Source organism: Ursus americanus, chromosome 37 (genome assembly GCF_024610735.1).
Source record: "Ursus americanus isolate L20-20 chromosome 37, mUrsAme1.1.p, whole genome shotgun sequence".
In the NCBI taxonomy this organism is placed as follows: domain Eukaryota; kingdom Metazoa; phylum Chordata; class Mammalia; order Carnivora; family Ursidae; genus Ursus; species Ursus americanus.
The window spans coordinates 10,714,631-10,739,361 of NC_142163.1; the positions used below are offsets into that span (position 1 = coordinate 10,714,631).

Here is a 24,731-nt window from a genome sequence, read left to right on the forward strand (position 1 = left end):
AGCTCTACAAGTGATTCTTATAGGTAAACTATCCTAAGAACCGCTGAATATAGAAAGGTATGTTAATTTTCTTATGTCATCATACCATTTTTGGCTTTGAGTTGACAGTGTTTAACCTAAAAGGAATCCATTACACCTTCCTTTTTCTGTTTTGTTTTTTACTTTTTTCTTAGTTTTTTCTTTTATTTCTCTTATTAAAGTGAATAATATAAGTAATTTTTCTAGGCTAAATCATTATTTAGTCGTGCATGTAAACTTCCTACTTGTTTAAACCCAAGAATTTTTTTCTTAAAGAAAGTAGAGAGTAGGTGAAGAAAAACAGGAGAATTTGTAACAGAACAGTAAGTGAGCTTTTTCTTAATGTGTTAATTTGAAAGTAATTTGTGGGACAACTGATATTTTGACCTATCAGTTTGACAGTTACTTGTTTATTTCTAAGGATAACAAAGCTGATGTAATTTTAAAGTACAATGCTGATGAAGCTAGAAGTCTGAAGGCATATGGCGAGCTTCCAGAGCATGGTAATGTTGAAGTTTTCTTATTTCCTTGTCTTAGGATATTATTTGTAGGTGTTTAGATGAAGCCATTTTGATGGAATTTTGTCTCATTTACATATTGTGTATGTACTTATAAAATTAGATTTTAGTATGCTGGTCATACCAAATGTCAATATTTTATGATATCTTATACTATTGATACTTTAATAATAAATAGAATTCTGTTCCTAAAAAATGTTCTTTTGGTGGGAAGTTTAACACCTTATAGTCCCTTCTATGTAGTATGTGTTAAAGAATGTATTGTATAGTGTTTTTAATGATTTTCAAGAAATTGTTGGTTTTCAGCTAAGCAAGGAGAACTATTATGATACTGGATTTGATTTTTATAGAAAACAATGGTCAATTTTTCTTAGCTTAATGGTCTCCTGTAGAGTTGTGTATATTTTAATAGACATTTCTTTCTAATGGCAAAAGTATTGTATTTTCATTGTAGTAAACTTGAAGATATTAACATAAGTCCTTCATAACATAAAGGAGGAATGTACTATTTCCTAAGGTCACACTATTCACTTGGCAGCTACTTTTTTAAATATGTTTTTTACTGCATTACATTTTCTTATGAAAATACGAGATTTTTACACAAGCCATGAAATTTCTAATGAAATTATTGACATTTAAGGAAGCGTTAAAATATATGAGAGACCAGTACTTCCATATTTCATTTTTATTGGTTGAGGATAAACATGATTTGACCAATTCTTTTTGACTGATTTGGTAAGTGTAATAGTTCGTAAGCTAGCTGTTCTGTTAGAACACTATGTATGCTGATAAGTTGTTAGCATATTTTTAAACCGTTTGAAGCATACTTGGGAAATGTATACCTAAGTTAGTGTAATTAGAGCCTGCCTGCTTTATTTACACTACACTTTTTACACTACATTTTTAAACAAAATAGAAATATAATAAATATATATATATATACTCTTCATTTTAATGACTTAGCAGTGAACTTGGTATTTCATTATGAACTTGCTTTGTGTGATGCATTTTTATATAGAAGTTAGTAACATTTTTCTTGTAATGAAACATTGGTTGAACTGAAATGTCACTTCTAAGAGTGTTTTGTATAGTTCAGTTATTTTATACCAGACTTGTTTTTGTAGTCTAATTTATCTAATATTATCTTGACTATACATATGAGTATATTTATTTTGTCTTTAGCCAAAATCAATGAAACAGATACATTTGGTCCTGGAGATGATGATGAAATCCAGTTTGATGATATTGGAGATGATGATGAAGACATTGATGATGTAAGTAGTGGACAAAACCTTGTATATTTTGTTTTGTTTATAAATTATCTATAGAGAAACAAGGTCTTTCCCAGATTTGTTTAATCTAGGAATGTTAAACATTAAGCTAAGTATGTTAAGACCAGTGCATGAATTTGAGTATTCATTAATGTTTAGAGTCCAGCTAGTCAGATGGTTTATGCTTTGAGAAACCTTATAATCCTTTGAAACATTTCTTTTTGAAAAGAGCAATATTATTCACTCTAACAATGGGTACTCCATAATGAAAACTTGCTTAAGTGAGTGTCTATAGAGACAGCTATTAAGAAATGTAGCAGTTTTGAGAATGTGCCTTCTTCTTAATGAAATATTAGTAGGTTAAAAGAAGAATCTTGTTTGAACCAGCTTGCTCAAGGATTGAAATTGCAATATACTTTTTCATAATAAAGCAGTATACTGTGTACAAAAGTAATAAATGTCTCACTGTTAGGTTGTTACTGTATTTAAATAAAATCCATCTTGATTTTCTTGGAATGTATATGTGAAATGGGATGGTGGTATGTCCTACATTTCTATCAGGCTTAGGCTTTCTTGTTTGTTGTTTTTCAATATCTCTGTAAAAAAAAGGTAATTCAGAAACCACAAATGAGGATTTGATTTGATACTTAGACGTTAAGAATATGTAGAGTATTTGTTTCTGACAAATACTGTGCAGCACAATAGCAAAGTTGTTCAAAAAAGTGAAACCAGTCTGTGGGAAATTTAAGTTGAGCACAAGTGAAATCATGCCACATTGGTAGTCACTGATCTAGAGTAGAGATTTCCAAATCTTTTAATCACCAACAAACACCTTTATTAAGGGCATTTTCAGACATTCGGAGAAGTTGAGAGTTTCTAAAGTGAAGTGAACACTTAAATATGTACCACCAAGATTAGACAATTTACATTTTTCTATACTTGATCTATAACATCAGTCCTTTTATTCATTTATAGATCCATGTTATTCTTTAATGTGTTTTCAAATCATTTAGATTACTCAATGAGTTAAAGAAATATTGAGTACATGCCTCCAAAGTAGATTTTTACCAGATTTTTTTACCATTCATTTATATGCATTTTTAGATTTTATTTTTTATTTTTTTTAAAAGATTTTATTTATTTATTTAGAGAGAGACAGCCAGCGGGAGAGGGAACACAAGCAGGGGAGTGGGAGAGGAGGCAGCAGGCTCATAGAGGAGAAGCGCGATGTGGGGCTTGATCCCGGGACACTGGGATTACACCCTGAGCCAAAGCAGACACTTAACGACTGCACCACCCAGTCGCCCCATTTATATGCATTTTTAAACTGCTTTATAAAAGTTGTGTATATTTTAAAGCATACCCAGAAGTAGGAAATGAAAAAGGATGGCAAGAAAACATTGTTCTGATATTTTCTTCATGTACCTCCTTTGGGGACCCTGAGCCCCAGAGGATTCTTACAACTAAGTTAATTTTTGACAGTAGAACGATTATTTTCTGTGCCAAAATTTAACATAACAGTTGGTTGTCCATTAAGGACATTTGCATATTTTGACACCTGAGATGGGATTGAAGGCTAGGTAGGAGCTGAACTACAGTGTGTATGTGAATATGAAGAGGAGACTTTGGTTTAGTACCGCAGTTTCCCATTTTTAAGGTAATTTATACTGCCAAATGTCTGTTCCTACTTGCACAGTATAACACCTGTAATCACTACCATGAAAAGAAAGGTGATTTTAAACTTTATTAAGAACAGCTGTATAACATAAAACATTCTTAAAGGGTTCATAAACGCTTAATGGAAACAAACAGGAATTGAGAAAAATAGTATAGAGAATATTTCATTCAAAAGAATGTAAGTATTTCCCAGATAGTGTAAAGAGGTCCTTATTATGTAATAGACTATTTATTGTATTATAAGAATTATTTTTTCCATGGATTTCATGTTCTTTTCACTTACAGATCTAAATTGAACTCAGAGTTTGTGAGGATTATTCTACAATTTTGATTTTGACCAACACCTTTTAAGAAGACTAAAACTTCATTTAGTATCAATTTAGTTTGTTAAGACACACTCATTTATTTTCATTGTTTTAAAGTATTACATTTCTCTATAACTGATGAAACAATTACTTTAAGTGAAATTTTAACACTTATTCTTTTGATGTAATTGACTTTAGGAATAAAAGATTACAGTACCTGCTGTTAAACAATAGAAACAAGTCATTCCCATTGTGACTACTTTATTCTAGTTAATAGGTGTTTTGAATAAATTGCCTTATCATTATTGGTTTTGGTAAAGCCTTGTTCCAGCTAGTTTGTTTACAGTTTTTCTGTATATTCTAGTTACCTAGGTGTTTTCTAAGATTTTTGATATAATTTAAGAAAGAGAAGTCTACACTTCAAGTCAAGAAATGGAGCTATTTTCATATTTATGTAGCCATATGTATTTTTATACTAAGTTTGATAACTTAAACATTTCTTTTCATCATTTTATGTTGCCACCATCATAAAGAAATAAAGCATTTCCAAAATGCAGTTTTTAGAACATGGGTTTGAAGAGCAATTTTCAATTTGTATGATTAGTAGTTGCAAAAATTCAGTGGTAGATAACCCAGTTATTTTTACGTTGGAAGTATTAACGTATTAGTTGATAGTATTTTTACTTACTGTGTATAGGAAATTTCTCAAGACAGCTTTTGATGGCAAAATAAGTACAGTATTTTTAATTATATGGAATAGGTTGTGTTAAATATGTCATTTATTGTCAATGCTCATATGCATTGTAATCTATATTTTTGGGCTTTATGAACAATTAAAGTACAATGTATAAATGAAACTAATATTATAGTAAGTTCTATTAAACTAAGCCTTTCTTAAAGCCTTAGCCTAGCTGGGTTTTATCAAAAGGGAAGAGAGGAATCACCACTGAGAAATATAATAAAATGTATTGTTGAGTATATTTTGTCCTTGCTTTGTGTTATTGATGTATCTTATTGCATGTTGAACTTTTGTGTATAATTTACTAGGAATTTAGATTATAACCTTTCTGTTTGACACTTTGTTTATTTCAAAGTTATCAATTAATAAAGTAAAACTAAGAGTGAAGCTAGTTAATTACTACTACAGTTAAACCTTAACACAACTTCAATGGAAAAGATTCATCAGGTTGTTTGTAAAGCAGAGCTCTTTTCCTGTGAGGATTTTTCAGCAGTGAGGATTCACGTAAAGAAAATATATTTTCACGTGGTTACAAAATGATAAATATGAGAAATATAAAAGAGGTTTCACATGGTTTCATCTCACTTTGCCATAAGTTTACTTCCTAAGTTTGACATCTCGAGCCAGTTCCAATGCCAGAATACATACATAATTACACTTAAAAATAAGAAATGAAAGTGCACAGATGTAATTCATGGTTGTTCTTATGTGAAGTTTGTGAACATTTATCTAGGTGGAATGTGTCTGAGACTGAGGACTATTTTATAATACGTCTAAGAAACTGGCTTTGAAGAATTGATTCAGGATTTATCCTCCTGGATAATCAAAACTTGGTGAAATATGTAGCTTCTTGTAAATAAAAGTATATTGAATTTACATATTCTTCAACATTTCGCCAAGAATATCAGAACCTCAATATATGGCACAGTTCATGTTAGGTATAGGGCCACTCAAAACATACTTTTTCCTGTATACTTCTAACAAACATAGTTTATCTAAAGAATTTCTTTAAGAACAATTACACTGACATTTCGTGTTTGCTAGTTGTTATGGTCTGATTGTGCCTTCCCTAAAATTCATCTGTTGAAACCCTAACCTGTAATGATGAATGTTGGTATTAGAAGAGTGGCCTTTAGGAAGTTTTAGGGTCAGTGCTATAAAAGAGACTCAAGTGCGTGCCTTCAGCAGAACCCAAACCATACCGGCATGCTTGTCATGGACTTCCGGTATACAGCTGTGAGAAATAAACTTCTCTTGTTTATAAGCCACACAGTCTGTAGTATTTTGTTATAGCCTGAATAGACTAAGACATGGATACATTTTTTTTTCCTTGCTATTTAGGAACAGTTCAGCATAGTGTTTCATCTTGGAAGATACAAAATCAGAATTAAATTATTAGTTGGATTAAAGTTGTAGCTCAGGTATAGCATTGCTTGGAAGAGTTATTTCAATAAATTTCATGTAGAAATTTTGTAGGTGTATGATTATATTTCAAATGAGGAATGAAAGTAGTCAAAAATAAATGAAAATCTATTACATTCTTTGATTTCCACAACACTATGGTATAAGCTCTGGAAAGAAAATAAAAATATTGAAAGCCAAGAAAAACAACATTTATAGTGATATGGTACTGATTAACTTGATTAACTTTTGCTGAGAGAGGATGCACAGTGATTTTGGTAGGGCTGCATCATGTACTGTTCATTCCACTTGTAGTGAGAGTATAAGTATGTTGTATGTTTAGGGTGGCTAGTAATCATTTGTGTAGGAAGACTGGTAACGGTTGACTGTTGACCTTTTTTTTAAACATTCAAACTATAAAGAAGTTATTGTAAGTTTTCTGTAAACTGTGGATTATAATGGACAGTTTTCTACTTTATTAACGAATGACCATTGGTTTTCTTAGGATCAAGCTAAAAATACAATTGCTTACAAAATGTAATTACTGGTTTAATTCCACCTGTTTTGAGTAAGTACTCTTTATGTTGACAGTATTCACAAATAGATAAACATGTCTTGAATGAAACATCTAGATTTATTGTTCATACCTTTATCTGTATTTTATACAGATTTTAATGACTTTTAATCTTGGTTGACCTAACAAAATGCCAAAGATTTTTTCTCCTTTTTAATTGTAATAGATATACATTAACAAAATTTACCATCATAGCCATTTTTAAATCTACAGTTCAGTGGTATTAAATAGAGTCACATTGTCGAACAACCGTTAACCACCATCCATGTCCAAATAACTCTTTTCATCTTGTAAAACAAACATTTTACCCATTAAATGATAATTGACCATTCTCATCCAGTGGCAAACATTGTCCTAGTGGCAAACATCATTATACTTACTATCCTTATGATTTTGACTATTCTAAATGCCTTGTACAAGTAGAATATACAGTATTTGTACTGTGTACCTAGTATATTTTGCTTCCAATAATGTCCTCAAGGTTAATCCATGATGCAGTTTATGTCAGTTTCCTCCCATTTATAGGCTGCATAAATGCTCCACTGAATGTGTATATTACATTTTCCTTATCCATTTATCTGTCAGAGGATACTTGCATTGTGTCCATGTTTTAGCTATTGTGAATAATGCTACTATGAACATTGGTATATAGGTGGGGTCTTTGAGCCTGTTCAGTTTCTTTGGATATATAATCAAAACAAATCGCTGGAATATACCACACTTCTTTTTTTTTTTCTTTTCTTTTTTTTGAGGAACCTCCATAACTTTTCCAGAGCAGCCACACAATTTTACATTCACGTCAACAGTGCACAAGGATTGTAGTTTCTCTACAACCTCTCCAACTTTTGCTATGTTGTTTTGTTTGTTTTAGCCATCCTGGATGTGAAGTAGTATCTCATTTTGATTTGCATTTATCTAATTATTAGTTATGGTAAGCTCTTTGCATATGTTTATTTACCATTTATATATCTTATAGAAATGTCTATTCGGGTCCTTTACCCATTTTGAACAGGGCTGTTTGTATTTTAGTTGAGTTGTATGAGTTCTTAATGTGTTAGAGATATTAACCTTTTATGTTTAAAAGCCAGTTCTTTTTCCTTTGAATGGCCTTCGCACCCTTGTCAGAAATCATTTGACTTTATATGTGAGGGTTTATTCTGTGCTCTCTAATCCATTGGTCTGTATGTCTTTATACCAGTCCCACTGTTTTTTTATTACACTTGCTGTATTATAAGCTCAAAGTCAGGAAGTAGGAATCCTCCAGTTCTGTATTTTTCAAAATTGTTTTAGCGATCCCATATAAATTTGAGATCCCATATAAATTTTAAGGTGGGTTTTTCTATTTCTGCAACAACAACAAAAATTATTAGGACTTTGATAGAGATGGGATTGAATCTGTAGATAACTTTCAGTATTAAAACTCATACTTAAAAATATTGTCCACAAACATAAGGTGTATTTTAATTTATGTGTTATGTAATTTCCTTCAGGAATATTTTATAGTTTCACTATACAGGTCTCTTGTCTCCTTCATTAAGGTAATTAGTATCTTGCTCTTTTTTGATGCTGTTGTAAGTAAAATTGCTTTTGTAATTTCCTTTTCAGATTGGTCATTGTGTATAGAAATGCAGCTGCTTCCTATGTGTTGATTGTACCTTGCTATCTTGATGAATTCACCTATTCTAATTTTTTGTGTGTGATTGGAATCTTTTGGATTTTCTACATAAAATATTGCATCGTCTACAAGACGGGTAATTTTTTTCTTCCTTTCCAGTTTGGATGCCTTTTATGTCTTTTTGTTTCTTAATTGCTCTGGCTAGAACTTCCAGTGCTGTGTTGAACAGGAGTGGTGAAAGCAGGCACCTTCCGATGTTCCTAATCATAGAAGAAAGATTTTTGATTCTTCACTATTGAGTGTGTTTGCTGTGGTTTTTAAAATGTGGCTGTTACAATGTTGAGTCAGTGTTCCTTTATTCCTCCTTTGTTGTGTGTTTTTATCATGAAAGGGTATTTTGTCAGCTTTTTCTGCATAGAGGTGATTGACTTTTTTCCTTCATTTTGTTAATGTGCAGTTCATTGATTTGGGGGGTGGTGTCTGTTGAACCATCTTTGCATTCCATGTCTAAATTCCTTGTTCTGGGTTTATAATCCTTTTATTATGCTACTGAATTTGGTTTGCTTTTATGTCATTGAGGATTTTGTCATAGAGGATTAATGTTCTGTAGTTGTCTTCTTTTGCCTTTGACTGGCTTTGGTAGCAAGATAATGATGGTTTCATAGAATGGATTAAGAAGCATTTCCTATTCATTTTGGGGGAAAAGTTTGAGAAGGTTTGATGTTAGCTCATCTTTTAACATTTGGCATATTCAAGTACAGACTTTTCTTTGGAAGACTTTTTGTTATTGAATCAATCACCTCCTTAATTACAGGTCTGTTAAGGTTTTCTGTTTTTGTGATTCATTCTTGGTAGGTTCTGTGTTTCTGTGAATCTGCTTCATCTAGGTCATCCAACTTGTTGACATCCAACTACAGGACTCTCATAATACTTTTTGTAGAATCAGTAGTATACCCCATTTTCATTTCTGATTTTAGGAATTTGAGTCTTACCTCTTTTTAGTTCATATACTTAAATGTTATTCAGTTTTTATTGATCTTGTGAAAAACCAACTCTTCATGTCAGTGATTCTCTCTTTATTTCTCTATTTCATTTATTTCTGCTCTAATCTTTATTATTCCTGTCTAGCATTGGATTTCTTTTATCTCTAGTTAATTAATTTATAAAATTACGCTATTATTTGAGATCTTTCTTTTTTTTAATGTAAGCCCTATAACTGTAAATTTCCCCCCTTTCACTGGTTTTCTTGTAGATTGTATGTTGTGTTTTCATTTTTATTTGTTTCTAACTAATTTCTAGTTTTCTTGTATTCCTTCTTTGATCATCGACATTTGTTGGTTTAAAAGTATATTATTTAGGGGCGCCTGGGTGGCACAGCGGTTAAGCGTCTGCCTTCGGCTCAGGGCGTGATCCCAGCGTTCTGGGATCGAGCCCCACATCAGGCTCCTCCACTGGGAGCCTGCTTCTTCCTCTCCCACTCCCCCTGCTTGTGTTCCCTCTCTCGCTGGCTGTCTCTATCTCTGTCGAATAAATAAATAAAATCTTTAAAAAAAAAGTATATTATTTAATTTCCACATTTTGATATGCAGGACTTTGTAATATAAAATAATCAGATTTCATATTCTATACTTGTTTGCATCTTAGGTTCTTATAATAGGACATACATAATATAGTATAATGTTTTATTATTCTAATATATTGTTTCTATTAAAATATTATAAATGTTTTTAATTTCTTACCTGTTTTAATTGCAACAAACTAAGGTATTTTATTTATTTATTTTTTGATCCTTTTAGTTTTTTAGTTTTTTTTGTTTTCAGCGATTCATTAGTTACGTATAACACCCAGCGCTCATCACGACGCGTGCCCTCCTTAATACCCATCAACCGGTTACCCCATCCCTACCCCCCTTCTGTAACCCTGAATTTGTTTCCCGGAGTCAAGAATCTTGCATGGTTTTTCTCCCTCTCTGATTTCTTCCCATTCGGTTTTCTCTCCCTCCCCAGGTGGTCCTCCACACTATTCCTTATTTTCCACATATGAGTGAAAGCATATGATAATTGTCTTTCTCTACTTGGCTTATTTCACTTAGCATAATTCCCTCCAGTTGCTGCATCCATGTTGCTGCAAATGAGTATTCATTGTTACTGATGGCTGTGTAATATTCCATTGTATATATAAACCACATCTTCTTTATCCATTAGTCTGTTGAAGGATATCTCGGCTCCTTTCACAGTTTGGCTGTTACGGACATTGCTGCTTTGAACACTGGGATTCATGTGCCCTTCTTTTCCCTGCACCTGTATTTTTGGGATAAATCCCTAGTAGTGCAATTGCTGGGTCATAGGGTAGCTCTATTTTTAACTTTTTGAGGAACCTCCATACTGTTTCTCAGAGTAGCTGTACCAGCTTGCATTCCCACCAACAGTGTAAGAGGGTTCCCCCTACTCCACATCCTCCCCAACACTTGTTTTCTGTTTTGTTAATTTTTGCCATTCTAACTGGTGTAAGGTGAGATCTCGTTGCAGTTACGATTTCTTTACCTTGATAACTAGTGATAATGTTTTTTCATGTGTCAGCCATTTGTCTTCTTTTGTGAACTGTGTCTTCTGCTTATTTCTTGACAGGATTAATTGGGGTTTTGGGTGTTGAGAAGTTTTTATAGATCTTGGATACCAGCCCTTGATCTATAATGTCATTTGCAAATATCTTCTCCCATGCCGAGGGTTGCCTCTTAATTTTGTTGACTGTTTCCTTTGCTGTGCAGAAGCTTTTTATCTTGATGAAGTCCCAAAAGTTCATTTTCGCTTTTGTTTCCCTTGTGTTTGGAGACATGTCATGAAAGAAGTTGCTGTGGCCAATGTCGAAGAGGTTACTACCTATGTTCTCCTCTAGGACTTCCCATCTCACATTGAGGTCTTTCTTTCATTTTGAGTTTGTCTTTGTGTATGGTGTAAGACAGTGGTCCAGTTTCATTCTTCAACATGTGGCTGTCCAATTTTCCCAGCACCATTTATTGAAGAGACTGTTTTTTTCCCCATGCATGTTCTTTTTTTTTTTTTTTTTTTTAAGATTTTATTTATCCATTTGACAGAGATAGAGACAGCCAGCGAGAGAGGGAACACAAGCAGGGGGAGTGGGGGAGGAAGAAGCAGGCTTCCAGCGGAGGAGCTGATGTGGGGCTCGATCCCAGAACGCCAGGATCACGCCCTGAGCCGAAGGCAGATACTTAACAACTGAGCCACCCAGGCGCCCCTCCCCATGCATGTTCTTTCCTGCTTTGTCAGAGATTAGTTGACCATAGAGTCAAGGGTCCATTTCTGGGGTCTCTATTCTGTTCCATTGGTCTATGTGTCTGTTTTTGTGTCAGTACTATGCTGTCTTGGTGATCACAGCTTTGTAATATAGCTTGAAGCCAGGCATTGTGATGCCCCCAGCTCTGGTTTTCTTTTTTAACATTCCCTTGGCAATTCAGAGTCTTTTCTGGTTCTGTACAAATTTTAGGATTGTTCCAGCTCTGAAAAATGCCATTGGTGTTTTGATAGGGAAGATGTTGAAAGTGTAGATTGCTCTGGGCATCATAGACATTCTCACAATGTTTATTTTTCCAATCCATGAGCATGGAATGTTTTTCTATCTCTTTGTGTCTTCCTCATCTTCTTTCATAAGTGTTCTATAGTTTCTAGAGTATAGATCCTTTACCCCGTTGGTTAGGTTTATTCCTAAGTATCTTATGGTTTTTGGTGCTATTGTAAATGGAATCGATTCCCTAATTTCTCTTTCTTCAGTCTCATTGTTAGTGTGTAGAAATGCAGCTGACTCTTGGTGCATTGATTTTGTATCCTGCTATGTTGCTGAATTGCTGTATAAGTTCTAGCAACTTGGGTGTGGAGTCTTTTGGATTTTCCACATAAAATATCATGTCATCTGCGAAGAGGGAGAGTTTGACGACTTCTTTGCCAATTTGGATGCCTTTTATTTCTTTTTGTTGTCTGATTGCTGAGTCTGGGACTTCTAGTACTATTTTAAACAATCATGGTGAGAGTGGGCATCCCTGTCATGTTCCTGACCTTAAGGGAAAGCTGTCAGCTTTTCCCCATTGAGAATGATACCACTGTGAGCTTTTCATAGATGGCTGTTATGATATTGAGGAATATTCTCTCTATGCCATACTCTGAAGAGTTTTAATCAGGAAAGGATGCTGTACTTTGTTAAATGCTTTTTCTGCATCAATTGAGAGGATCCCATGGTTCTTGTCTTTTCTTTTATTAATGTGTTCTATCATGTTGATTGATTTCCAAATTTTGAACCACGCTTGCATCCCAGGAATAAATTCCACCTGTTCATGGTGAGTAATCCTTTTAATGTACTGTGGATCCTGTTGGCTATGATCTTGTTGAGTATTTTGGCCTCCATATTCATCAGGGATATTGGTCTGTGATTCTCCTTTTCTGTGGGGACTTTGTTTGGCTTTGGGATCAGACTAATGCTGGCCTCATAGGACGAGTTTGGAAGTTTTTCTTCTATTTCTATTTTTTTGAAACAGCTTCAGTAGAATAGGTATTATTTGTTCTTTAAATGTTTGGTGGTGGGCGCCTGGGTGGCTCAGTCATTAAGCATCTGCCTTCGGCCCAGGGAGTGATCCCAGGGTCTTGGGATCCCCTGCTCCACTGGGAGGGAGCCTGCTTCTTCCTCTCCCACTCCCCATGCTTTTGTTCCCTCTCTCACTGACTGTCTCTCTCTCTCTGTCAAATAAATAAAAATAAAATCTTTAAAAGAAAAAATAAGTCAGTGTTTGGTGCAGTTCCCCCGGGAAGCCATCTGGGCCTGGACTCTGTTTTTGGGAGGTTTTCGATTACACTGTCAATTTCCTTGCTTGTTATAGGTCTGTTCAGATTTTCTATTTCTTCGTGTTTCAGTTTTGGTAGTTTATAAGTTTCCAGGAATGCATCCATTTCTTCCTAATTGCCTAATTTGTTGGTGTATAGTTGCTCACAATATGTTCTTAAAATTGTTCCTATTTCCTTGGTGTTGTTCATGATCTCTCTCCTTTCATTCATGATTTTAATACTTTGGGTCCTTTCCCTTTTCTTTTGGATAAGTCTGTCCAGAGGCTTGTCAATCTTATTAATTCTTTTAAAGAACCAGTTTCTAGTTTCATTGATCTGTTGTACTATTTTTCTGGTTTCTGTTTCATTGATTTCTGTTTTCATCTTTATTATTTCTCTTCTCCTGCTTGGTTTAGGCCTTATTTGCTGTTCTTCCTCCAGGTCCTTTAGGTGTAAGTTTAGCTTGTGTATTTGAGATTTTTCTAATATTTTGAGAAAGGCTTGTACTGTAATGTACTTCCCTCTTAGGACAGCCTTTGCAGTATCCCATAGGTTTGGTACCAATATGTTTTCATTCTCATTAGTTTCCTTGAATGGTTTAAGTTCTTCTCTATTTCCTGGTTGACCCATTCAGTCTTTAGCAGGATGCTCTTTAACTTCCAAGTGTTTGAGTTCCTTCTAAACTTCCTCTTTTGGTTCAGTTCCAGTTTCGCAGTGTTGTGGTCTGAAAATATGCAGGGGAGAATCTCAGTATTTTGGTACTGGTTGAGATCTGATTTGTGACCTAGATGTGGTCTATTCTGGAGAAAGTTCCATGTGCAGTCCAGAAGAATGAGTATTCTGTTGTTTTAGGATGGAATGTTCTGTATATATCTATGAAGTCCACTGGTCCCATGTGTCATTCAAAGCTCTTGTTCCTTTGTTGATCTTCTGTTTAGATGGTCTGTCCATTGTTGTGAGTGGAGTGTTGAGGTCTCCTACTATTAAAGTATTATTATCCATATGTTCCTTTATTTTGGTTATTAATTGGTTTATATAGTTAATTGGTTTATATAATTTATGCTCCCTTGTTGCGGGCGTAGGTAATTGTTAGATCTTCTTGTTAGGTACACCCTTTAAGTATGTTATAGTGACCCTCTACATCTCTTACTACAGTCTTTGGTTTAAATCTAAGTTGTCTGAAATGAGGGTTGCTACCCCAGCTTTCACCTGAGGTCCATTAGTGTGGTAAAATGTTCTCCACCCTCTCACATTCAGTCTGGGGGTGTCTTTAGGTCTAAAATGAGTCTCTTGTAGACAGCATATGGATGGGTCCTGCTTTTTAGCCAATCTGAAACCCTGTGTTTTTTCATGAGAGTGTTCAGTCCATTTACATTCAGAATAAGTATCGAAAGATATGAATTTATTGCCCTTGTATTGCCTGTGAATTCACTGTTTCTGTAGGTTGTCTCTGTTTCTTTCAGGTCTGTGTGACTGTTAGGGTCTTTCTTCACTTACAGAATCCCCCTTAATATTTTTTGCAAGGCTGGCTTGGTGGTCACATATTCTTTCAGTTTCTGTTTGTCCTGGAAGCTCTTTATCTCTTGTTCCATTCAGAATGACAGCCTTATTGGATAAAGTATTCTTGTCTGTGTCTTTTTCTCATTTAGTACCCTGAATATGTCATGCCAGCCCTTTCTGGCTTGCCAGGTCTCTGGATAGGTCTGATGTCAGTGTTATGTTCCTACCTCTGTAGGTTAGGAACTTCTTGAGCTGCTTTCAGGGTTTTACTTTATCTCTGAAATTAGCGAGCTTCACTATTATATATCGGGGTGTAGATCTACTTTTATTGATTCTGGGAGGGGTCCTCCCCACCTCTTGGACATGAATGCTTGTTTTCCACACATTAGGGAAGTTCTCAGACATAATTTGCTCAAATACATTTTCTGACCCTCTCTGTCTTCCTTCACCCTCAGGCACCCAAATAATTCTGATGTTGGTTTGTTTTATGGCATCACTGCTTTTCGAATCCTCTCCTCAAGGTTTTTAAGTTGTTTTCCTCTCTTTCCCTCAGCTTCCTTTCTTTTTATCATCTTGTCTTCTATGTCATTTACTCTCTCTTTTCTGCCTCATTTACCCTAGCTGTTAGAGCATCCAATTTTTATTGCATCTGCATTAGAGCGTTTTTAAATTTTGGCCTGATTAGATCTCATTTCTGCATTAAGGGATTCTCTAGTGTCTGTTATGCCTTTTTCAAGTCCAACTATTAAATTTATAATTGCTATCCTGATTTCCATCTCTGACATTTTACTAATGTCCATTTCCATTAGATCTGTGGCAGAGAGTGTTACATCTGTTTCTTTCTTCTGTTGTGAATTCCTCCATCTATTCATTCTGTCCAGAGAAAAATGGATGAACAAGTGAGCAGTACCATGTACCAGGACCATGATCCAAAGCAAAAATACCAACCATGACCCAAGCAGAATACACACTGGACAAATCTAGAGAGATCACAAACCAAAAAAGAAAAGCAAAAGAAAAAAAGAAAGAAAACGAAAAAGAGAGAGAGGGAGGGGAGGGGAGTGGAGGAAAGGAAAAAGGAAAGGAAAGGAGGAACTAGTTGAAAAGAGAAAAAAGAAAAAAAACGGAAAAATTTAAACTGAAAGATAAATCAAATCATGAGGAAGAAACCTCCTATTCTATATACTATTTTCCCCTAGCGCTGGAGTTTTCCAGTCTTACTGTCACCTGTTCTTTCAGTTGGTCTTCTGGGGGACAGGCCTGCTGTCTGCTTCTCAGGTGTCTTTTCCTGGGTGGAGTTGCACCAGCCCTGTCAGGGCCTGGGCTCAGTGTAAGCTGGTCCTCTGTGTGGCTTTTGTTCCCCGAAGGTTTTCTGCACCTCTTTAGAGGGTCAAAATAAAATGGCCACACCCGTGATCTCCAGCCTCAGAGTCAAAAGACTGCAGGTTCCTCTCTTTATCCTCAGTTTATCTCAGTTTCTCAGTTTATCCTCTGGGATAAACTGTCTTCACTTTTGTGTGTGACAAGCTCTGCAGACTCCATGGTGTGTGCCCACAGCAATCCTCCCAGGGGCAGGTGGAGGGTCCGGTGTTACTGCACTTTGTAGGGCCCTGGCTTGCACAGTGGTCACCAAATCATATGTGCACCTGCTTTGCCCTTTCCGGGAGAAGGTGGAGGGCCTCCCATTACTGTCCTTTCAGGGCCCCTACCCTGAGAGCTGTTGCGTGGTTGGATGCACCTGCTCCAACCCTCCCTGGGGAGGCAGAGGGGACCAGCATTCCTGTCTCCCTGAGTGGAGAACAGTCACCTGACCTAATTGCAGCTCACGGTTAATGGCTATCTGAGCTAAGAGCCCCCTCCCAGGCTTGCTGGACTGTAACCAGTTTCCCTGCTCCAATACATGGGAACTCCACCAGCTCAGGAACCCAGATTAGTTCTGTGACTTGGGATCCTGAGACCACACTCACTTATCTAGAATTCTGCCCGTTTTCACCACTGGAGCACCTTTCAGTCAGCAGCTTTCTAAGGGTTCTGATTTTGTGCTGCAGGGCTATATCAGTTTCTAGTAGCTGGCTTACAGAGGCTCCCTCCCCCCGCCATTTATCTTTATCTCCCCTAAAATTCGCTTCACACGTCCTACCTTGCAGAAAGGGTCGCTTTTCTACTTGTAGAGTTTCAGATATTCTTTTCTCACATCTCAGGTTGAATTGATGGGCGCTCCAAATGATTTGATAGTTACTCAGCTAAATTCAGGGGACCAGATGAAATGAGGTCCCTTACTCTTCTGCCATCTTGCCTCCTCTCAAGTAATTAATTTAGAAAAAGAAATAACAACTGAAAACTTATCAATTCTTGGAGGAATTCTGACAACCAAATTATTGAAGCTCAAAAGGCTCCAACAAGGTCAACCCCAAGAGACTTAACACACACAAATAAATCAGTGTGCTACGATATATTAACAGTACAAAAGAAAGAGCAATACATAATTATTTCAATTGATATATAAAAGCATTCTGAAAAATCGAACATTTTTCATTAAAACTCTAAATAAAATACTTGAAGGTTTCTTAACCCAATAAAGGTAATATGTGGAAAAACCCTAAGCTAACATAGTCAATGGAGAAACAATGAAAGCTTTTCCTTTATGATTAAGTATAAAGTAAGTGTACTGACTCCTACAACTTTTATTCAACATAGTATTGAAACTCCTACCCATTAGACAAAAAAAAAAAAAGAAAGAAAGAAAGAAAGAAAAAGAAAGAAAGAAAGAAAGAAAGAAAAAAGAAAAAGAAAAGAAGAAATAAATTGAAGACCACGCAATCAGTTAAAGGATATTCCATGATCATGAGTAGGAAGATTTTTAAAAATTTCTATACTATGCAAGGTGATCTATAGATTCAGCAAATCTTAAAATTCTAAGGAATTTACCACAGAAATAGCAAAAATAATTTGTAAAATTTGTATGGAACCACAAAAATCTCCCAATAGTTAAATCAATCTTGACAAGAACAAAGCCGGAGGCTTCATACTTCCTCATTTCAAAATAGATTACAAAACTAAAGAAGAGTATGGTATTGACATAAAAACCAATATGTAGGCCATTGGAACAGATTAGAGCCCAGAAGTAAATCCACACTTCTATGATTCACTTATCTTTGACAAGGGTTCCAGGAATTCACAGTAAGGAAAGGATGAAAAATAGTGTTGGGCAAATTCGATAACCACATGCAAAAGAATGAACTCGGATTCTTCTCTTACACCATAAACAAAGATCCACTCAAAATGAATTAAAAAGTGTAACAGTTAAAACTGTAATATTCCTATGAAAACATACGAGAAAAATCGTGAATCTTCTCTCAGGCATATACATACATATGCACACATACATATAACATATATTGAGAGAGAATATTTTTCAGCCATTATAAAGAAGAAAATTGCACGTCGGCAACCTCATGGATAAACTTGAGGGACATTAGTGACATAAATTAGACGTGGAAAGACAAAATACTATCCTATTTCACGTATATGTGGGATCTAAAAATTCAAACTTATACACACAGCTAGTAAAATGGTGGTTGCCAGGAACTTGGGGGACATGTTTGTCAATGGGCATGACCTTCTTATAATGCAAGATGAATTTTTGAGATCTAATATGTAACAATATTACCTTAGTTAATAATACTGTGTACAGTACAAGGATAAATCTTGTGAGAGAGAGACATAAGAAAGAAAAGGGTAACTGAGGCATTCCATTTATTATTTAGCCTTACTGTAGGTTATTAATATGTATTTCAAAACATCAAGTTTTACACCCTAAACACGTACAATTTTTGTCAATTCTACCTCAATAAACTTGAAAAATATTCAAGTATACTTTTCATAAATGATAATGTCATCTGTGAATATATTTTAAATTTCTCCTTTCCCTTTCTATATATTCTTTCCCCTTTTCTTGCCTAATTTCTTTGGATACAAACTATATAGTATTTTTAATATATGTGGTAAAAATGAACATTCATGTTAGAAAAAATTCTTTAGTCCTACATTATTCAGTATAAAGTTGGCTCTGGTTTTCATAGGATCAAAGAACTTATCTTTTATTTTTAATTTTTGGGGTTTTTTTTAGACATGCATATGTATTTTATTTTATTTACTATAAAATTTTTTATTCTAGTCACCATACAGTAGCCTTGGTTTTTGTGTAATGTTCCATGATTCATTATTTGCATATAACACACAGTGTTCCATGTAATACGTGCCCTACTTAATATCCATCACTGGCCTATCCCAATCCCCCACCTCCTCCCCTCTGAAGCCCTCAGTTTGCTTCCCAGGGTCCATAGTCTCTGACGGTTCATTCCCCCTACTGTTTACTCCCCCTTCATTCTTCCCTTCTTTCTCCTACCGATCTCCCTGCTATTTCTTATGTTCTGTAAATGAGTGAAACCATATGATAATTGTCCTTCTCTGCTTGAAGTATTTCACTTAGCATAATCTCCTCCAGTCCCATCGATGTTGCTGCAAATGTTGAGAATTCTTTCTTTTTGATAGCTGAGTAATATTCCATCGTATATATGGACCACAACTTCTTAATCCAGTCATCTGTTGAAGGGCATCTCAGTTCCTTTCATGATATAGCTATTGTGGATAATGCTGCTATGAACATTGGGGTGCATATGCCCTTCTCTTCACTACGTCTGTATCTTTGGGATAAATACCCAGTAGTGCAATGGCTGGGTCATAGGGTAGCTCAATTTTTACCTTTTTAAGGGACCTCAACACTGTTTTCCAGAGTGGCTGTACCAACTTGCATTCCCACCAACAATGTAGTAGGGATCCCTTTTCTCCACATCCTCTCCAACAATTGTTGTTTCTTGCCTTGTCAATTTTTTGCCATTCTAACTGGCGTGAGGTGGTATCTTAGTGTGGTTTTGATTTGAATTTCCCTGATGGCTAATGATTTTGAACATTTTTTCATGTGTCCATAGGCCATTTGTATGTCTTCATTGGAAAAGTGTCTGTTCATATCTTCTGCCCATTTTATGATTTGTTTATTTGTTTCTCGCGTATTGAGTTTGAGAAGTTCTTTGTAGATCTTGGATACCAGTCTTTTATCTGTAGTGTCATTTGCAAATATCTTCTCCCATTCCGTGGGCTGCCTCTTAGTTTTTTTGACTGTTTCCTTGGCTGTGCAGAAGCTTTTTATCTTGATGAAGTCCCACAAGTTCATATTTTCTTCTGTTTCTCTTGCCTGTGGAGATGTGTCATGAAAAAAGTTGCTGTGGCCGATGTTAAAGAGGTTACAGCCTGTGTTCTCCTCTAGGATTTTGATGGATTCCTGTGTCACATCGAGGTCTTTCATCCATTTGGAGTTTATCTTTGTGTCTGGTGTGAGAGTGGTCAAGTTTCATTCTTTTGAATGTAGCTGTCCAGTTTTCCCAGCACCATTTATTGAAGAGACTGTCTTTTTTCCACTGGATGTTTTTTCCTGCTTTGTCAAAGATTAGTTGCCCAAAGAGCCAAGGGTCCATTTCTGGGTTCTCTATTCTGTTCCATTGGTCTATGTGTCTGGTTTTGTGCCAGTACCATGCTGTCTTTATGATCACAGCTTTGTAGTATAGCTTGAAATCTGGCAACGTGATGTCCCCAGCTTTTTCTTTTTCAACAATGCCTTGACGATTCGGGGCCTTTTCTGGTTCCATCAAATTTAAGGGGTGTTTGTTCCAGTTCTTTGAAAAATGTAATTGATATTTATATTGGGATGGCATTGAAAGTGTAGATTGCTCTGGGTAGCATAGACATTTTAACTGTTTATTCTTCTGATCCATGAGCATGGAATATTTTTCCATCTTTTTGTGTCTTCTTCAATGTCTTTCAAGAGTGATTTTTAGTTTCTAGAATATAGATCCTTTACGCCTCTGGTTAAGTTAGTTCTGAGATAACTTATGATTTTTGGTTCTATTGTAAATGGAATGGATTCCCTAATTTCTCTTTCTTCAGTCTCATTGTTTGTGTATAGAAATGCAACTGATTTCTGAGCATTGATTTTGTATCCCACCACATTACTGAATTGCTCTATAAGTTCTAGTAATTTGTGGATGGAGTCTTTTGGGTTTTCCATACAGAGTATCATGTCATCTGTAAAGAGAGACAATTAGACTTTTTCTTTGCCGATTTGGATACTTTTTATCCCTTTCTGTTGTCTGATTGCTGTTGCAAGGACTTCTAGTACTATGTTGAATAATATGGTGAGAGTGGACATCCTTGTTGCGTTCCCGATCGTAAGGGAAAGGCTCTCAGCTTTTCCCCACTGAGAGTGATATTCACCGTAGGCTTTTATTAGATGGTTTTTATGAAGTTGAGGAATGTGTCCTGTCTCCCTACAATCTGAAGGGATTTAATTAGGAAAGGATGCTGTGTTTTGTCAAATGCTTTTCTGCATCAATTGAGAGGATCATATCGTTCTTGACTCTTTTCTTGTTTACATGATCTATCACACTAATGGATTTGTGAATGTTCAACCACTCTTGTATCCCAGGGGTGAATCCCACTTGGTCATGGTGGATAATCCTTTTAATGTACTGTTGGATCCTTTTAGCTAGGATCTCGTTGAGAATTTTGGCATCCATATTCATCAGGGTTATCAGTCTGTAATTCTCCTTTTTGATGGGGTCTTTGCCTGGTTTGGGGATCAAGGTAATACTGGCCTCATAGAATGAGTTTGGTAGTTTTCCTTCTGTTTCTATGTTTTGAAACATCTTCAGGAGAATAGGTATTAGTTCTTCTTTGAATGTTTGGTAGAATTCCCCAGGGATAACGTCAGGCCCTGGACTCTTGATTTTGGGGAGGTTTTTGATCACTGCTTCAATCTCTTCATAATTAATTAGTCTGTTTAAATAATCAATTTCTTCCTGTTTCAGTCTTGGTAGTTTATAGATTTCCAGGAAGGCATGCATTTCTTCCAGGTTGTTTAATTTATTGGCATAAAGCTGTTGATAAAAGTTTCTAATGATCTTTCCTATTTCATTGGTGTTGTTTTGTGATCTCTCCCCTCTATTTCATTATTTTATTAATTTGGGTCCTTTCCCTATTCTTTTGAATAAGTCTTGCCAGTGGCTTATCGATCTTATTTATTCTTTCAATATATCAGCTTCTAGTTCTGTTGATCTGCTCTACTGTGCTCCTGGTTTCTAATTCATTGATCTCTGCTCTAATCTTGATCAACTGCTTTCTTGTGCATGGGTTAGGCCTGTTCTTCTATTCCAGCTCCAGCTTCTTGAGGTGAGCATATAAAAACTGCATTTTAGATTTTTCTGTTCTTTTGAGTAAGGCTTGGATGGCTATGTATTTTTCCCTTAGGACTGCCTTTACAGTGTCCCTAAGTTTTGGATCATTCTGTGTTCATTCTAATTGGTCTCTGAAAATTGCTTAATCTGATTTTAATTTCCTGGTTTACCCAATTATTCTTGAGCAGGATGGATCTTAGTTTCCAAGTGTTTGAGTTTCTTCCCAATTTTTCCTTATGATTCAGTTCCAGTTTCAAAGCATTGTGGTCTGAGAATATGCAGGGAATAATTTCAGTCTTATGGTATCGGTTGAGACCTGTTTTGTGACCCAGTATATGGTCCATTCTGGAGAACGTTCCATGTGCATTCGAAAAGAATGAGTATTCTGTTGTTCTGGGGTGTAGTGTTCTGTATATATCCATGAGGTACATCTGGTCCAGTATGGCATTCAAAGCTCTTGTTTCTTTGTTGATTTTCTGCATGGGTGCTCTGTCTATTTCTGATAGTAGAGTGTTGAGGTCCCCTACTGTTAATGTATTTTTATCTGTATGTCTCTTTATTCTAGTTAAGAGTTGGCTTGCATATCTAGCTGCTCCGCTGTTGGGGGCATAGATATTTATAATTGTCATATCCACTTGTTGGATACATCCTTTAAGAATAATATAGTGCCCTTCTGTATCTCTCACTACAGTTTTTAGTTTAAAATCTAATCTGTCTGATATGAGAATTGGTACCCCAGCTTTCTTTTGAGGTCCATTGGCGTGAAGAATGGTATTCCATCCCTTTACTTTCCGTCTGGATGTATCTTTAGGTTCAAAATGAGTTTCTTGTAGACAGTAAATGGATGAGTCATGTCTTTTTATCCAATGTGCAACGCTGTGCTGTTTAATGGGAGCTTTTAGGCCAATTCACATTGAGAGTGATTATTGAGAGATATGATTTTAATGATTTCATGTTGCCAGTGAAATCGTTGTTTGTATAGATTGTAAATTTCTGTTCTGTATCACTCTTGGGGCCTTTTCACTTTTATAGAACCTCCTCTTAGTATCTCATGTAGGACTGGCTTGGTGGTGGTTACAAATTCCTTCAGTTTCTGCCTGTATTGGAAGGTCCTTGTCTCTCCATCAATTCTGAATGACAGCCTTGCTGGATAAAGGATCCTTGGTTGCATGTTCTTTTCAGATAGAGCTTTGAAAATACCCTGCCAACCCTTCCTCTCATTAATAAGATCAATAAGCCATGGCCAGGCTTATCAAAAGAAAAGAGAAAGGACTCAAATTAATAAATCATGAATGAAAGAGGAGAGATCACAACCAATACTGAAGAAATACAAACAATTTTAAGAATATATTATGAGCAACTATGTGCCAACAAATTAGATAATCTGGAAGAAATGGATGCATTCTTAGAAACTTATAAACTTACCAAAACTGAAACAAGAAGAAATAGGCAACCTGAAAGAATCATAAGCAGCAAGGAAACTGAAGCAGTAATCAAAAGTGTTCCAACAAACAAAAGTGTAGGGCCAGATGGATTCCCAGGGGAATTCTACCAAACATTTAAAGAAGAACTAATACCTATTCTTCTGAAGCTGTTTCAAAAAACAGAAATGGAAGGGAAATTTCCAAACTCTTTCTATGAGGCCAGATTACCTTGATCCCAAAACCAGACAAAGACATCACCAAAACCGGGAATTACAGACCAATATACCTGATGAAAATGGATGCAAACATTCTCACCAAGATAATAGCTAATAGGATCCAGCAGTCCATTAATAGGATTATACACCACGACCAAGTGGGATGTATTCCTGGGATGCAAGGGTGGTTGAACATTTGCAAATCAATTGATATGATACACCACATTAATAAAACAAAGGACAAGAACCATATGATCCTCTCAATAGATGCAGAAAAAGCATGTGACAAAATACAGCATCCTTTCTTGATCAAAACTCTCCACAGTGTAGGGATAGAGAGAACATACATCACTATAATAAAAGCCATCTACAAAAAGCCCACAGTGAATATGATTCTCAATGGGGAAAAACGGAGAAATTTCCCGTAAGGTCAGGGTCACGGCACGGATGCCCACTCTCACTACTTTATTCAGCATAGTACTAGAAGTCCTAGCCTCAGCAATCAGACAACAAAAAGAAATAAAAGGGATTCAAATTGGCAAAGAAGTCAAACTCTCACTCTTCAGAGATGACATGATACTTTATATAGAAAACCCAAAAGACTTCACCCCAAAATTGCTAGAACTCATACAGGAATTTGGCAATGTCACAGGATATAAAATCAGTGCACAGAAATCAGTTGCATTTTTATATACTATCAATGTAACTGAAGAAAGAAAAATTAAGGAGTCTTTTTTTTTTTTTTTTTTAGGATTTTTTTATTTATTTATTTGACAGAGAGAGAGACAGCCAGAGAGAGAAGGAACACAAGCAGGGGGAGTGGGAGAGGAAGAAGCAGGCTCCCAGCACAGAGCATGGAGCCCTATGTGGGGCTCAATCCCAGGAACCTGGGATCACGCCCTGAGCCCAAGTCGCCCCAGAAATTAAGGCATCTATCCCATTTACAGTTTCACCAAAAACCACAAGATACCTAGGAATAAACCTAACCTAAGAGGTAAAGGATTTATACTCTAAAAACTATGGAACACTATGAAAGAAATTGAGAAAGACACAAAGAAATGGAAAAACATTCCATGCTCATGGGTTGGAAGAATACATATTGTTAAAATGTTTATTCCACACAGAACAATCTACACATTCTACGCAATTTCCATCCATGTACCATCAGCATTTTTCACAGAGCTGGAATAAATAATCTTAAAATTTGTATGGAACCAAAAAAGACCAGAGGAATTTTGAAAAAAACAAAAGACCTGAGGGCATCACAATGCTGGACTTGAAGCTATATTACAACACTGTAATCATCAAGACAGTATTGTACTGGCACAAAAACAGACAGAGATGAATAGAGAACCC

At 35.8% G+C, this 24,731-nt stretch overlaps 1 protein-coding gene across 4 annotated transcripts in view; it reads left to right on the top strand.

Annotated features, from left to right (window-relative positions):
- LOC123788661 (eukaryotic translation initiation factor 1A, X-chromosomal) overlaps positions 1–24,731 on the top strand; it is a 93,874-nt gene that overhangs the window by 19,262 nt on the left and 49,881 nt on the right. For 2 of the 4 annotated variants that reach the window (XM_087859332.1, XM_087859334.1), the window contains exons 5-6: positions 440–521; positions 1,719–1,810. In XM_087859332.1, the coding sequence (XP_087715458.1) occupies positions 440–521; positions 1,719–1,810 (174 nt within the window). Of the gene's footprint in view, positions 1–439; positions 522–1,718; positions 1,811–3,769; positions 4,768–6,434; positions 6,492–24,731 lie in introns of those variants that run through there. The other 2 variants (XM_087859333.1, XM_087859335.1) reach the window with 2 other exon arrangements.